Source organism: Mustela nivalis, assembly GCF_964662115.1.
Source record: "Mustela nivalis genome assembly, chromosome: 18".
NCBI classification, from domain to species: domain Eukaryota; kingdom Metazoa; phylum Chordata; class Mammalia; order Carnivora; family Mustelidae; genus Mustela; species Mustela nivalis.
Window position 1 is genome coordinate 47,132,560 of NC_139037.1, and position 16,431 is coordinate 47,148,990.

The 16,431-nt window shown below is 45.0% G+C and overlaps 1 protein-coding gene across 5 annotated transcripts in view; it reads left to right on the forward strand.

The window, feature by feature from the left end:
- The first annotated feature begins 642 nt into the window (after positions 1 to 642).
- Positions 643 to 16,431, forward strand: part of LOC309852579 (zinc finger protein 773-like) — a 28,138-nt gene continuing 12,349 nt past the window's right edge. The window contains exons 1-4 of one of the 5 annotated variants that reach the window (XM_082709463.1): positions 643 to 2,933; positions 4,256 to 4,775; positions 4,876 to 5,047; positions 7,651 to 7,777. In XM_082709463.1, coding sequence (XP_082565589.1) covers positions 5,015 to 5,047; positions 7,651 to 7,777 — 160 coding nt within the window. In that variant the 5' untranslated portion in view covers positions 643 to 2,933; positions 4,256 to 4,775; positions 4,876 to 5,014. The other 4 variants (XM_082709464.1, XM_082709465.1, XM_082709467.1 and 1 more) reach the window with 4 other exon arrangements.

Sequence of the window (16,431 nt, forward strand, 5' to 3'; positions counted from 1 at the left end):
ATCAGACCCAAGTTGTCACTGCTCAAAGAACGAGTTGGGCAGTTACTTTAGAAAGCCTAACAAATGTGGAGCTGATGCTGATGTTTGGGGACCACCAAGGCACTTTCATAGTACCAGGGAGACACTTAGACCTTAACACCATTATTCCTTCATCTTCATTATTCCTCCCCTCTAAGCTTGGCAATCTTTCACTCATTCTTTCTTTTATCAAATGAGGTGTTTTTTTGTTTTGTTTTGTTTTAAACGATTTTACTTATTTGACAGAGATCACAAGCAGGCAGAGAGGCAGGCAGAGAGAGAGGGAGAAGCAGGCCCCCCATGGAGCAGAGAGCCCGACCTGGGGCTCCGATCCCAGGACCTGGGATCATGACCCGAGCCGAAGGCAGAGGCTTAACCCACTGACCCACCCAGATGCTCCTGTTTGTTTGTTTTTAAAGATTTTTATTTCTTTATTTGACAGAGATCACAAGTAGGCAGAAAGGCAGGCAGAGAGAGAAGGGGGGAAGCAGGCTCTCTGCTCAGTAGGGGCTGATTTGGGGCTCGATCCCAGGACCCTGGGATCATGACCTGAGCCGAAGGCAGAGGCTTTAACCCACTGAGCGACCCAGGTGCCCCCAAGGTGTTTATTTTTTTAAAAAAAGATTTATATATTTGAAAGAGGTGAGGGAGTGGGCAGAGGGAGAGGGAAAGAGAATCACACAGACTCCCTCCTGAGCATAGAGCCCAGCATGGGGCTTGATCTCAAGACCCTGAGATAATAATCTGATCCAAAATCAAGAGTCAGAAACTTAACCGACTGAGCCACAAAGGTCCCCCTCAAATGATGGTGTTTATTATTCTAAGTGAGAAACACATTTGTAGCAGCACTCCAGCTGGTATTAAAGGGTTAAGTTTCTTCAAGTTGACATACTCCTTACTTGCTGACGTGAGGCCCTCCATCTGTAACAGAACTAATTTATTTCGAGATTTGCAGACCACTAGCCTTGAGGAGTGAAGAACCAGAACTTTCCCAGGCCACAGAGGCCAGCAGGTCTGTATGAAGCCACATTGGCTTTCTGATTAGCCTGGCCAGGTTTTTTTAGCAAAAGGTCACAAAAATGATTTTACTCCCTTAGTGTATCTGTAGAACTTGCCTTCCTTTGCAGAAAGAACAGGGTGCTCCTGCACATCATGAAGCAAGAGCTCCCCCCACCCCTGCCACAACTCCCGAGCACTGGCACCATCAAGTCTGCCTGTGACAAATGTTGCAGCTCACAGCACTCCCTTTGCTGAATAACTACTCTAAGCCTCTTTTAAAAAACCCTGGGCTGGGCTAAAACCTCAGAATTGGCTTTTGAACAAAAGTCTACCTTCTGCCGAGGGTGCCAGTCTCCTGAGTAAAACACATTCCTTTCCAATCAAAACTTGTCTCTTGAGTAATGCTGAACTTGGCTTCAGCAACACTTTCTTTGTACTAATCACAGAAATTTGTCATCGATACAAAATTATTGATGAAATAAAGTGCGACCTGCTGCCCAGGACCAATAAGAAAGCACATGGGGCATACAGTTTTGTACTGATCATGGGAAGTTTTCAAAGACTAATCGGGGTTCTCCAGAGCAACACAGAGAAATTTTATATTCATTCTTTCCCTTGATAATACTGGCTTAATAGAGACATGAGAGAGGGAGAGACATTTTTAAGGAATTGGCTTGCAAAAATGTGGAGGCTGGAAAGTCCAAGATCTTTTAGGGGAAACTGGCAATCTGGAGATTGAGGGAATAGTGGATGTTCAGGCCTTATCTGAAGACAGTCTAGAGACAGAATTTCATCTGTGGAATTCCTGTCTGTGCCTTTGTCATCTGAAAATATATTACATATTTTATCTATTATTGGTTTTGCCTGAAGTTTATCTTTCTTGACTATAACATCAGCTTAATTGAAGCAGGTTCTTTGCCAGATATTACTACTACTCATTTACAAGAATAATGTTTGACACACATTACATAGAGAATTACATAGGAATTGAGATAACAGAAAAAGAGAAAACACTCTTAAAAAGTTGAGTTGTTAAAAAAAAAAGATTGTAAATGTGTGAATGAGAAGTGGTAGAAGCAGGAGAAGCAGGAGATGTACTGGATGGAAGAGTGAAGTGTAATCGCTTCAAAGTATCCAACACAGGGACACCTGGGTGGCTCGGTTGGTTGGGCATCTGCCTTGGGCTCAGGTTAGGATCCTGGAATCCTGGGATCAAGCCAGGAGATGGGCTACTTGCTCAGCGGGGAGCCTGCTTCTCTTTCTCCCTCTGTCCCTCCCACCTGTTCATGGTCTCTCTCTCAGATGAGCATATAAAATCTTTTTAAAAAGGGGGGGTTCAATATGAAAAGTTTGTGTTTTCGTTTTATTTACATAATCTCTACACCCAACATGGGGCTTGAAGTCATGACCCCAAAGTCAAGAGTCGCATGCTCTTCCAACTGAGTCAACCAGGTACAGCCAGCATCAAGTTATTTTAAGATATTCAAAGAGGGGCACCTGGGTGGCTTGGCTGGGCATCTGCTTTTGACTCATCATGATCCCGGCTCCTGGGATCAAGCTCTGCATTGTGCTTCCTGCTGTTGAAGAGCCTCCTTCTCCCTCCCCCTCTGTTCCTCCCCTCTGCTCCTGCTTCTGTCACTCTCTCTTTCAAAAGAAAAAAAAAATAAATAAAAGAGAGATTCAAAGAGACTGAATTGAAACGATATCTACTAAGAGATTTAGTTAAACAATTTTCCTCTGCCAAACTCCTTCGGGCTTCCCTCTAAATAGTTCCTTAAGACCATGGCAACTTTGGAAGGAAATATTTTCTAGGTGATGTTGGACATAAACTTGTCCTTTATTTTCACAGAGGGCCAGAAGGACCTGTCTCAGCTCAGATGGCTTCTGGACCAGTAAGCTTTCCCCGGTATTTTGAGGTAGGTGGAGCTAAGAATGATGTCCCCAAAGTGCCTGGATTTTGCTCTTTCCTCTCCTGGGTCCTGTAACTCCTGCTAAATTCCTTTATTGCTATGAATAGACTGTACCAATAAAAAGGAAAAACTACTACCAAAAACAATTCATGGATGTTGTTTTTCAGGATTCTAGAAAGATGTATTATCCCAGTACATGCATTCATGTTGTTCTTCATTAACACTATGTGTTCTTATGTCATGGTCTACCAAGTGGCTCCAAAGTACTTTTGTACAGACATGAGTTGAAAAGCCAACACATGGGCGCCTGGGTGGCTCAGTGGGTTAAGGCTGCTGCCTACGGCTCAGGTCACAATCTCAGGGTCCTGGGATTGAGCCCTGCATCGTGCTCTCTGCTCAGCAGGGAGCCTGCTTCCTCCTCTCTCTCTCTCTCTCCCCCTGCCTCTCTGCCTACTTGTGATCTCTCTCTCTCTCTCTGTCAAATAAATAAAATGTTTAAAAAAGAAAAAGAAAACTGGGGTTCTGTGGGGAACTACAGATACATAAAGTTTTTTGAAACTTTATGTCAAATAAATAAATAAAATCTTTTTTTTTTAAATTTATTTGTCAGAGAGAGGGAGAGAAACCGAGCACAGGCAGACAGAATGGCAGGCAGAGGCAGAGGGAGAAGCAGGCTCCCTGTAGAGCAAGGAGCTCGATGTGGGACTCGATCCCAGGATGCTGGGATCATGACCTGAGCCGAAGGCCGCTGCTTAACCAACTGAGCCACCCAGGCGTCCCAAAATCTTTTTAAAAAAGATAAATTCTAACTAACAAAGCATAGCTGGAAGGGGGAGGGGAGGTTTCATTTGGAGAAAAAAAGACCTGGGAATACTCTTGAGTTGGAAGGGTACATGTGGAATTCAGAGAACTGAAGGGAGAACGATGCATTTATAGTACAATGTGTGATGAGGACCTGTGCCACCGAGGCACCCCTAAAAAGAAAATCTTTTAAAAAGCCACACAGTTATAAATTAGCTTTTAAAAAAATATTTAATGTATTTATTTGACAGGATCACAAGTACACAGAAAGGCAGGCAGAGAGAGAGAGAGAGAGAGAGAGAGAAGCAGGCTTCCTGCTGAGCAGACAACACAATGCGATGCGGGGCTTGATCCCAGGACCCTGAGATCATGACCCCAGCTGAAGGCAGAGGCTTAACCCACTGAGCCACCAGGCGCCCCATAAATTAGCTTTTTATAAAATTTAGAGGATTTAGTATAGAGCTTCCAATTTTACTTACACTTCTGTTGATTTTTGCTTCCATCTGTTAAAATCACTGATGACACAGGTAATGGAGAAGTTTTCTGCGGGAACCGGAAACGATACCTGTTGTCCACCGGCATCCCTTCAGGGCAGCCTAACATACCTTCTCTTGCTCTTCTGTTCTGGCCCTGTATGCAGTCTTTTTTCTTCTTCCTGACAAGCACATTAGTACCAAAGTGAGTAATGCTTCAGGCCATGCACATTTGAAGAACAACGACATAATGTTTCCAGCTGTGCGTGAACTCTTTTACGTCTGAACGACCTATGGAATGAGATGTCATTTGATAGAGGATTTCCGGACATCTCAAATATTTTCATCCCCATGGCGCAGGCTGAGCTTTTTAGAGAGTTAAAATAACGTCTGTCCGCCGCGTTTACCCACGAGCAAAGCTCCTCCCGCTCGGACGCAGGAGCACCACTAGCATCCCGGGGTTGCCACCTGGACAGTCCTCTGGTCGAACGCTGTGAGCGCCCTTTGCGGCTACTACATTTCCCAGAACGTCCTGCGATGGGAGGCCGCAGTCATGAGCCAATGAGGGACTAAGGTGAGGGATATCTGCCCTGCGCTTCGCCTCGAGGCGGGGCTTCCGGCCCTCTTCATCCTGGTCATTTCTGGTTCTCGTTGGTTCTTTCACTGGGTCCCAGGTTCGGGAACCCCGGGGCTGGGTCGTGGTGGCGCGACCAGAGGACGGGCGGGAGGAGGCGCTGTCCCGCAGCACAGACTTGGGTCCGCTGCTCAGCGACGCCACAGGGGACAGCTGGTCCCCTCCACCCACTGAGTCCGATGGCGGCGGCCGCGCCCAGGGACCAGGCGCAGGTAAGCGCTCGTCCCCCGGGCCCTCCCCCACCCAGACCCCAAAGGCCCGAGCGCGGGGTGCCTGCTCGCGGCCCTGCGGCCCTGCGGCCCAGGCCCCGGTGTCCGGGACAGGGAGGCGCCGGTGGGCGGGGGCGCGTGTGTGAGCGCCGGCTGGCTGCGTGCGGGAGCGGGCTCCGGGCTGAGGGGCCGCCGGGGCGGGGGTTGCAGGGGTCCTGAGGCGGGAGGATTCTGCCCTCAGGGGACGAGGGGACGGAGAGCGTGAGGCGGAGACCCGTGGACTGGCGTGCCGCGGTGCGGTACCTTCCCTCCTAAGGCCCTGGAGGGTCATGAGCAGAAGAGGGATGCAGTCTGTGTTAGGGTGTTAGCGGCTTTCCAGAAGCTGCGCGAGGGAGCACGGGCTGGAATGGGGGTGATGACGACGAGGGAGCCCTGGGAGTGGAGTTCTTGTCTGAGGTCGCAGAGCTGGTGGGAGGAGCACTGAGGCACAGAGGTTGGTCCGTTAACAGGTCACTTGACTACAGAGGATGCCCAGCTCACTCAGTTTACCTTACTCTTCCCATAGTGTTTTGGAGGCTGAAAAGGCACTTGTGGCACCTACAGAAGGAGGGAGAGGGTCTCCCAGTTCCTTGCGTGCCCTGACACCACCCCTATAGTGTATGGGATCGTGGTAACCTGAAACTCACATATTTTCCCAGCTATTGGGTCTGGGACCTTCGAGATACCCCAAGTTCAGGGTCCTGCATGCAAGCCAAGGGTTACATGGAGGTGTTCTTTGTTTAGTCAGCCAGTGTAAACAGGTGTGGAAGGTTATCTCAGGAACAGATTCCAGTTCGTGTAAATGCTTGGAGGCGTGCTGGAGTTAGAAACAGGCTACAGCAGGTCTTCATTCTTTCTGTTACGAACAAAGAGCAGATCAAGAATCAAGTCTGTAATGTGGGCTGTCTGAGAACTTGGGCATCTGTTAGTGAAGTAGCGGGCAGTTTGGATAGAAAGAAAGAGTTGGTGATGCCCAGGTTTAACAAGCTCCATGTGGCTGCTGTTCTCCAGTGGAGAACCGATTATGGAGTTAAGGAAGGAGACTGGGAGCCCGGGAGGAGGCAGTTGGCTATAATTGATGGATAGGAGTGCTGGCTGTAGAGGTTGAAGAAAGGGTTGGACTTTTGTCCATTTTTTAAGAAGGGCCAAGTAGACTTTTGGATGTTGTAGATGAGGGAGAGAAAGGAGGTGTCAGGGATGATCTCCGGGTTTTTGGTCTTAGCAGCTGAAGCTGTGGAAGGTCCATCATCTGGGATGGGGAAGTTGGTGGTAGGTGAATTTCCACCGAGAATATCTTAAGGTTTTTGGCCCTATTAAGAATCTGAGAAGTTTAAGATAACTGAGTAAAAGCATCAGATGGTCTGCGGGACACACAGGTCTGATATCTGGGGAGAGGTCCAGGATGGAGACATCCAAAAGTGATGGGTATTGATTGTGTGGACCAAGGGGGAGTTTTGGATCACATATAGGAGGGGTTATGCAGGTTGTGGTGTCATGGTGATAATGCTACTAGTGAGTTAGAAAGAAGAGGGTGCACGCTGAGGGAGAAATTTGATAGTGGGAGCAGTATAGAAGAGAGAATGATCTGGCAGGCAGCCAAGACTTCCCTGGGATGAGTGGACATGACATGGCTACGGAGGCAGAGTAGTAATTAAATCAAGATGATAGGCCAGGCCCACTGTTTACTCACTACTGTACAGATTGACCAGAATCTTGTGGTGAGCTTTTATGGCATCTGTGGTGTTTCAGTCTTGCTGGTGGACAAGGTCTGCAGAAATTTGTGCCTGGCTTGGAGACCAATGGGGATTTGACGTGCCTTTAATGAAGGTTAAATGGAGACAGGAGGGTGATTGCTGCGAAGGGACAGCAAGGGAAGCACAGAAGTATCAGAGGGTCACATGTATCTGAAATTGACTTGTGGTTCTGGGTGACTAATACTGAAGCAAAGATCACGGGTCTTCCAGGCAGGCCTTCCAAGCAGCACTTGGGACTTTCTTTGTCAGTGGGAGCCATCAAAGGACAGGGGCTATACAAGATCATGTTTGAAATTTTCAAACACTCTGGTTGCCATGTGCCCGGTGTGTGGGTGAGTCCAGGGACATCCCTGTGGTGTGGGGCACAGAGATAGCAGAGCTGTGGGAAAGCATTTGAGAGATCCAAAGATGTGAGAGAGGTTTGGTCTTCGGAATGATGTGCACATTGAGAATAAGCATGAGCTGAGCGCCCTAGTGCCCTGGTACGTGGAACCTCAGGGTGAAGCATGAGCCCATGTGGTTAGCTCTTGTGTGTAAAATCTGTGAGATGTACGGGAATTGCTTGGTAGAAGTGATGGGGCCATGCAGCCCAGCCCAGAGCTTACATGACACTTATCTGTCCCCCTGCCTGTTGTTGCTGAGGGCTGCATGAACGGGATCGTGAGGAGAGAACAGCTCTTAGTCACTCTAAGGCCTGGTACCTCCTCTGGCGTGGGGAGATCCAGAGGAGGAGAAATGTGGGGTAGACGTAGAGGAGATGGAGTGTGAATTCTCAGAGAATGTTCTTGATTTTATCCATCCCATTCTTGACAGGGTGGCCTGACCTTTGAGGATGTTGCCGTGTACTTCTCCCAGGAGGAATGGCGTCTCCTTAATGAGGCTCAGAGACGGCTGTACCGCGATGTGATGCTGGAGAACTTTACACTTCTGTCCTCACTGGGTAAGGCCCTCCTCCTTCCCAGCGATGTAAACTGGGTTTTGCATTACCCCCTGCAGAGGGTGCTTTGTCCTTTCCAGCATGCAGACCATAGGTACTGCTTGCTTCAACAGTTTCTTGGATAGTCTCAGTCCTTGCTGGGGCTGGGTTTTCGCAGCCCCCTCTGCTCTCCCCACGGACCCAGTGCTATCTGCGCTGACCCCTCGCAGGAGGAATTGGAGTTCAGTAGACTTGCAGTGAGGCTAGTGGATGGTGTCTTGTTTGTCCTCTCCCTGGCCAGGTCATCTCTCTAGGTCTGTGTTACTTTTGTGTCCCTGGTTTTGTTTCCTTTTTTTATCTGACAGTTCATTGTGCTTCCTTATGCTGGGAATTACAGGTATTATCGTGGTCTTTACCTACCTGGACCATGGACTGTATTTTTAAGACTGTCTTGTACTGTTTTACTTACAGTGTTCAGATTTCTTTCCTTTTTTTAAAACAGCTTTATTGAGGCGTAACTGACAAGTAATATTGTGTGTATTTATATTTAAAGTAGTTAGTGCTAGGACTTGATATTCATATACATTATGACATGATTACTCCAAACAGCTTAATTAACGAATCTGTCGCTGTGCATTTTACCTTTTTGGGGTGTATAAGAATACTTAAGATCTGTTCTCTTAGCAAATTCAAGTATGCAGCTCAGCATTATTATTAACTGTACCCACCATGCTGTGCGTTAGGTTCACAGAACTGCATCAGTTTGTAGCTGACAGTAGCTCCCTTTTTCCTGTGGCCTCCAGCCCCTAGCATTCTATTCTTTGTTTCTGTGAGTTGAACAGTGTATTGTTGTTGTTGTTGTTGTTTAACTACAAAGCAAAAATAGTTTAATTCTTTTTCTCTTTCTTTCTTCCTTCTTCCTTCCTTCCTTCCTTTCTTTCTTTTATTTATTTTATTTATTTGACAGAGAGAGAATACAAGCAGGGGGAGAGGGAGAAGCAGGCTTCCTGCTGAGCAGGGCGGCTCAATCCCAGGACCTCAGGGTCCTGGGATCATGACCTGAGCCGAAGGCCGACACTTAACAACTGAGCCACCCAGTGCCCATTTTAATACCTTTAAAATCCAAATTTTTCTTTCAAACATTCATAACAAAGATTTTCAAGTCAGAATTAATACCTCAGGGCGCCTGGGTGGCTCAGTGGGTTAAGGTCTCTGCCTTCGGCTCAGGTCATGATCTCAGGGTCCTGGGATTGAGCCCCACATTGGGCTCTCTGCTCAGCGGGGAGCCTGCTTCCCTCTTCTCTCTGCCTGCCTCTCTGCCTACTTGTGATTTCTCTCTGTCAAATAAATAAATTCTTCAAAAAAAAAAAATTGTAAAAAAAAAAGAACACCTCAGTTAGTCAAGCATCAGGAAGCGACATTACAGGTGTTTAGTATTCAAAGGGACATCTGTTCCTCAGTCACTTCCTTCTCGTGTCTTTTTCCAGAATCGTACAGACTTTTTCACTTCTCTCCACTCCCCATGCCATTATTTCTTCAGATCATGAAGACTGAATTTGTTGAACACCAGAAATCTGTTGATACGACATCCTGTAAACCATGGCACGTGGTTGTTGACCATCTGCAGTTACTAGGCCAGCTGGTAACTGGTTAGGAAGTGCCTCCTCTGGAAGTTCTTCACTTAGTCCATCTGTAGCTATGACTCTGCCACCAATTCCTTTTTCTCCTTTCATAGCCTCTCTGAATTTCTTTGTTTTTTTTTTAAGATTTTTATTTATTTGACAGATCACAAGTAGGCAGAGAGAGGAAGGGAAGCAGGCTCCCTGCTGAGCAGAGAGCCCGATGTGGGGCTCGATCCCAGGACCCTCGGATCATGACCTGAGTCGAAGGCAGAGGCTTAACCCACTGAGCCACCCAGATGCCCCAGCCTCTCTGAATTTCTGAAGGTATAATTTTAGAGGCTCAACATAACTGTCACAGCCTGAGGTCAGTGTGGCAGAGAGAATATCTTCTCCCTTGATTGTCTTCTGTTTCTCTTCATGACATTTTTCACTTGCTTCAGATGTTATAAAGCTGATGAACTCAGTCATTTTTTTTATTTACTTTTTTTTTAGTTTTTAAGATTTTATTTATTTATTTGACAGAGACACAGTGAGAGAGGGAACACAAGCAGGGGGAGTGGAAGAGGGAGAGAAGCAGGCTTCTGCAGAGCAGGGAGCCCGATGTGGGGCTCGATCCCAGGACCCTGGGGTCATGACCCAAGTCGAAGGCAGACGCCCAACCGACTAAGTCATCCAGGTGCCCCTCTTTTTTAAAAAAAAAAAAAAAAAAAAATTATTTATTTATTTACTTGACAGATAGCAGGTAGGCAGAGAGGCAGGCAGAGGGGGGGGGGGAGCAGGCTCCCTGCTGAGCAGAGAGCCCGATGTAGGGCTCAATCCCAGGACCCTGGGATCATGACCTGAGATAAAGGTAGAAGTTTTAACCCACTGAGCCACCCAGGCACCGTTACTTATTCTTGAACACAGTTCAAACCCTGAATTGGGCTCTCTGCTCAGTGGGGAGCCTGCTTTCCCTTCTCCCTGCCTGCCTCTCTGCCTACTTGTGATCTCTGTCAAATAAATAAATAAAATCTTTAAAAATAATAATAAAATAAAATAAAATTCCACATATAAGTGACACAATATAGTATTTGTCTTGCTCTGACATATTGCATTGTTGAGTTTTGTCCTCCAGGTTTATCCATGTCAATTTATGGATATGGATTTCCTTTTTTTATGGCTGAATATATAGTGTATATATATCAGGCTTTATCTATCATTCATCCATAGAAAGATACTTTCCATAGAAAGCTACATAGAAAGGTTGTTTCCGTACCTCGGCTGTTGTGAATAATGCTGCAGTGAACACAGGGCTGCAGGTGTCTCTGGGAGATAGGGATTTCATCGCCTTTGGATGTGTGCAGAGAAGAGGATTGTTGAGCCATATCATAGTTCGTTTTTCAGTTTTTTAAGATTTTTAAAATTATTTTTAAGTAATCTTTATGCTCTGTGTGGGGCTCAAACTCACAATCCAGTCACAAGCTCTTGGGACTGAGCCAGTCAGACACCAGACACCCCTATTTTTAATTTTTTAGAGATCTTCTATTCTGTACCAATGTCTGTATGAGTGCATCTTACCAGCTGTATGTAAAGGTCTCTTTTTCTTCACCTTCCTCACCAACACTTGTTACCTCTTGCTTTTTGATAATAGCCATTCTAAGCAGTGTGAGGTGATACTGTGATTCAGATTTGCAATTTTCTGATACTAGTAATGTTGAGCATCTTTTCGTGTATATGTTGGCCATTTGTCGTGTCTTTGGATAAGTGTTTATTGAGGTCCTTTCCCTATTTTTAATTGGATTATTTGTTGTTGTTGTTGTTACTGAGGATTTTTTAAGATTTTATTTATTTGGTGGCGCCTGGGTGGCTCAGTCACTAGGCATATGCCTTTGGCTCAGGTCAGGATCCCAGGGTCCTGAGATCAAGTTTCACATCGGGCTCCCTGCTCAGCGGGAAGCCTGCTTCTCTCTCCTGCTCCGCCTGTTTGTGTTCTCTCTCTCAAAATGTCTCTCTCAGTCAAATAAATAAATAAAATCTTAAAAAAAAAAAGATTTTATTTATTTGGCAGAGAGAGAAAACACAACCCCACGAGAGGGGCAGAGGGAAAAGATCCTGCTCAGCAGGGAGCCTGACCTGGGGGTCATTCCCAGGAGTCTGGGATCATGATCTGAGGCAAAGGCACTCAACTGAGCCACCTGAGTGCCCCTGTTGTTGTTTTTATGAGTTCTGTATATACTCTGGATGTTAAAACCTCTTGTCAGATCTTTTGCAGATAATTTCTCCTGTTCCTTAGGTTGTCTTTTCATTTTGTTGTTTCCTTTGCCATACAGAAGTTTCTGATTTGATACAGTGCCACTTGTTTATTTTTGCTTTTGTTGCCTTTGCTTTTGGTGTCATATCCAAAAAATCATTGGCAACACCAATATCAAGGAGCTTTTTTCCCTGAATATCTTGTACAAGTTTTATAATTTCAGGGGTGCCTAAGTGGCTCAGTTGGTTAGGTGTCTGACTTGGTTTCAGCTCATGTGGTGATCTTATGGGTTGTGGGACTGAGCCCGGTGTTGGGCTCCCTGTTTGGCACAAAGTCTGAATTTTCTTTCCTTCTGCCCCTCCCCCCACTGACTTGAGCATGTGTGCGCACTCGGCGTTCTCTCAAATAAGTAAAGAAATCTTTAAAAAAGAAAACTTTTATAATTTTCGGTCTTATGTTTAAGTTCTTACTCCAATTCAAATTAATTTTTGTGAGTGGAGTAAGATAAGGGTCCAGTTTCCTTTTTTTCCCTCTTCTCCATCTTCCTTTTTTTCATTGGTAGCGCTACGACTCACTAGGCTGTCTTAGTGAAGGCTCTGGGGCTCCCCCATGCTGCTCTTAGTGTAGGAAGCTCAGCTGTTTTGTCAGTTCTTCTTGAGCCTGGACCCCAGGAAATTACAGTTCATTAGATGTTGTCCACGAGCGCATCCTCCGTCATCCTCCCGTGGCCAGTGGCCGCCACCAGACATGGGACCTTCTTCATGTGCTGTTCGCTTTTGGGCTTCGCTCCACCCGCTTTAGCCGCCGGGGTCTCGCTGTGAGTTAGAGACGGGGACTTGCCAGCCTTACTCAGCCCTCAGCCAGGACTTGTGGGATCTGCTTGAGCAGTGATTCTTTTTTTTTTTTTTTTTTTTTTTTTGCCAGAGATAGAGAGAGAGAGTACACACAAGCAGGCAGAGAGGCAGGCAGAGGCAGTGAGAGAAGCAGGCTCTGGCAAGCAAGGAGCCCGATGTGGGACTCGATCCCAGGACCTTGGGATCCTGACCTGAGCCGAAGGCAGCGGCTTAACCAACTGAGCCACCCAGGCGTCCCAGAGCAGCGATTCTGAAAGCAAAAATACATCATACTTCTTTGCCAGCTTCTTTTCTTTTAACCCATGTTCCAAGACTCTTTGCCAGCTTCTTGACTAATTTTTTTATTCTTGTTGAGTTTCTTCAGCGCCTCAGTGTCTATGTGGAGAATATCTACAGCCTTGGCCTCATTGCAGTGGGGCTGGCCCCCCGAAGTACGTACAGAAAACTTGGGGCAGGGAGAGGTTGTAAGCCCAGAATGCCCACACTCCTCGGCAGCTAGTCTGGCTTCTCATGCTAGCTGGTGGGCTTGGCCAAGTTTTCCCCACACCTTCCCTCTTACTTTAAGACCCAGGGTAGAGGTCCTCTTTTTTTCGTTTTCCATGTGGATATCCAGTTTTCCCATCACCATTTATTGAAGAGACTGTCCTTTCTTCATTGTCTGTTTTTGGTGTCCTAGTCAAAGATCGGTTGACCATGTGTGCATGGGTTTACTTCTCGGCTCTCTGTTCTCTTCCATTGGTCTGTTTTAATGCTAGTACCTTACTGTTTTGATTATAGCTTTGGAGTATTTTGAAATCAAGGAGTGTGATGTCTCCAGCTTTGTTCTTCTTTTTCAAAATTGCTTTGGCTATTTGGGGTTTTCTTTGGTTCCATACAAATTTAAGAAGTGTTTTTTCTATTTCTGTGTAAAATGTCAATGGAATTTTTTTGCGAATATCAAAAGCGAGAACAAGATATTTAAGAATGTTGGATATCTTTCCGTCTGTCTTCAGTTTCTTTCATCAGTTTCTTCTTATTTTTAGGATATAGATCTTTCACCTCCTAGGTTAAATTTCTTTGAGTATTTTATTCTTTTTTTTTTAAAAAGATTTTATTTATTTATTTGACACACAGAGAAAGATCACAAGCAGGCGGAGGGGTGGGGGAAGTAGGGTCCCTGCTGAGCAGAGAGCCCAACGTGGGACTCAATCCCAGGACCCTGAGATCGTGACCCGAGCCAAAGGCAGAGGCTTAACCCACTGAGCCACCCAGGCGCCCAATTTTATTCTTCTTGATGCTGTTTTTTTTTTTTAAAGATTTTTTTTTATTTATTAATTTGACAGAGAGAAATCACAAGTAGATGGAGAGGCAGGCAGAGAGAGAGAGGGAAGCAGGCTCTCTGCTGAGCAGAGAGCCCGATGCGGGACTCGATCCCCGGACTCTGAGATCATGACCTGAGCCGAAGGCAGCGGCTTAACCCACTGAGCCACCCAGGCGCCCCCTTGATGCTATTTTAAGTGGGATTGTTTTCTCAATTTTTTTTTGCAGATACTTTTATTAGTAGTGATGTAAATGCAGCTTAGTTTTGTATATTGATTTTTTTTTAATCTTGCAACTTTACTGAATTCATTTATTTAATAGTGTTTTGGGGGAGTCTTTTTTTTTTTTTCTTTTTTAAGATGGAATATTGCTTGATAGGTGGTTTTTTTGTTTGTTTGTTTGTTTGTTTTTTTGTCAGGAAGAGACCATAAGCAGGGAGAATGGCAGGCAGAAGGAGAAGCAGGCTCCCTGCTGAGCAAGGAGTCCAGTGTGGGACTTGATTCCAGGACCCAGGGATCATGACTCCAGCTGAAGACAGACACTTAACCAACTGAGCCTTGCAGGTGTCCCAATGTTTTGGTGGATTCTTTATAGTTTTCTATATGTAAGATTATATCACCTGCAAACAGATAACTTTACTTCTTCCATTCCTTTTATTTATTTTTTAAATAATATGATGATTTTTTAAAATAATATGATGCCTTTCATTATATTTTTTTCCTTAATTACTCAGGGCTAGGATTACCGCTGCTGTTATGTTGAATAGAAGTGGAGCAAGTGAGCACCTTGTCTTGTTCCTGACAAGGAACAGAGACAAGGACAGAGGCTGGGGGAGGGGAAGAGGGAAGGTTTGAGCTTTTGATCATTGAATGTATTAGCTGTGGGCCTGTCAGATGTACTGAGGTTCGTTGCTTATATATCTAATTTGTTGGTGATTTTTTTTTTATCATGAAAGCATATTGAATTTTGCCAGATGCTTTTTCTGTATCTGTTGATATGGCTATATGATTTTTACCCTTTGAACTGTTATTCAGTTATGGTGGTGTATCATGTGTATTGGTTTACACATGTTGAACTATCCTTGCATCTCAGGGATAAATCCTGATTGATTGTATTGTATGATGCTTGTAATGTGCTTTTGGATTTGGTTTGCAAGAATTTTTTCTTTTAGGAATCTTGCGTTTCTGTTCATCAAGGATATTGGTCTGTAATTTTCTTCTCTTGCATTGTGCTTAAATGCCTTTGACATCAGGGTAATGCTGGCCTTGCAAATGAGTTTGGAAGTGTTCCCCCTTCAGTTGTTTGGAAGACTTCAAGAAGGATGGGGATATCTGGGCAGCTCTCTCGGTTTGTTGAGCATCTGACTATTGATTTCAGCTCAGGTCATGATCTCAGGGTTGTGAGATGGAGCTTGGTGGCGGGCTTCATGCTCAGAGAAAATTCTGCTTGAGATTCTCTCTTTCCCTTCCTCTGCCCCTCCCCCTGCTCGTGCTCTGTCTCTATCTCTCTAAAATAAATAGATCTTTGGGGTATCTGGGTGGCTCAGTCATTAGACATCTGCCTTCTGCTCAGGTTGTAATCCCAGGGTTCTGGGATCCAGCCGCATGTCGGGCTCCCTGCTCAGGAGAAACTCCGCTTCTCCCTCTCCCACTCCCCTTGCTGGTATTCCCTCTCTCGCTGTGTCTCCCTCTCTTAAATAAATGGATAAATTATTTAAATAAATACATAAAATAGACCTTTGGGAAAAAAAGATGGTGTTAATTCTCTAACTATGTTGTGGAATTCCCTCTGATTCTATCTGGTCCTGGGCTTTTCTTTGTGGAACATTTTCTCCTTGCCAGTTATGAGTCTGTTCACATTTTCTATTTCTTCATTATTCAGTATTGTCAGGTTGTACCTTCCTTCCTTCCTTCCTTTCTTTTTTTGGTTTGGTAGTTTGTAGGTTTCTGTGAATTTATCCATGTCTTCTGGGTTATCAATTTGTTGGCATATAATTGTTCATTGTAGCCTTTTGATAGGTTGTATTCCTGCGCTATCGGTTGTGATGTTTCCTCTTTCATTTCTGATTTTATTTGAGTCTTTCTTTTTTCTTAGTCTAATTAAACATTTGTCAGTTTGTTTTATCTTCTCAAAATCGCTTCTCGGCCTTTTGGCTAAGATCAAGTGTTTTATCTTCTCAAAAACCCAACTCTTAGTTGCATGGGTCTTTTCTGTTGTTTTTTTAATGTCTATTTCATTTATTTCTGCTCTGGTCTTTGTTACTTGCTTCTTTGTGCTTTGACCTTACTTTGTTCTTTTTCTCATAGGTTGACGTATTAAGTTGCTTATTTAAAATTTTTATTTTTTCTTGGGGCACCTGGGTGGCTCAGTGGGTTAAAGCCTCTTCCTTTGGCTTAGGTCATGATCCTGGGGTCCTGGGATCGAGCCCCACATCAGGCTTTCTGCTTGGCAGGGAGCCTGCTTCCCTCTCTCTCTCTGCCTGCCTCTCTGCCTATCTCTGTCTATGAAATAAATAAATAAAATCTTTAAAATAAATAAAAATAAAAATTTTCCTTTTTTTTTATTAAAAAAATTTTTTTTAAATTTTAAATTATTTGACAGACAGAGATCACAAGTAGGCAGAGAGAAGGGCAGAGAGAGAGGGGGAAGCAGGCTCCCTACTGAGCAGAGAGC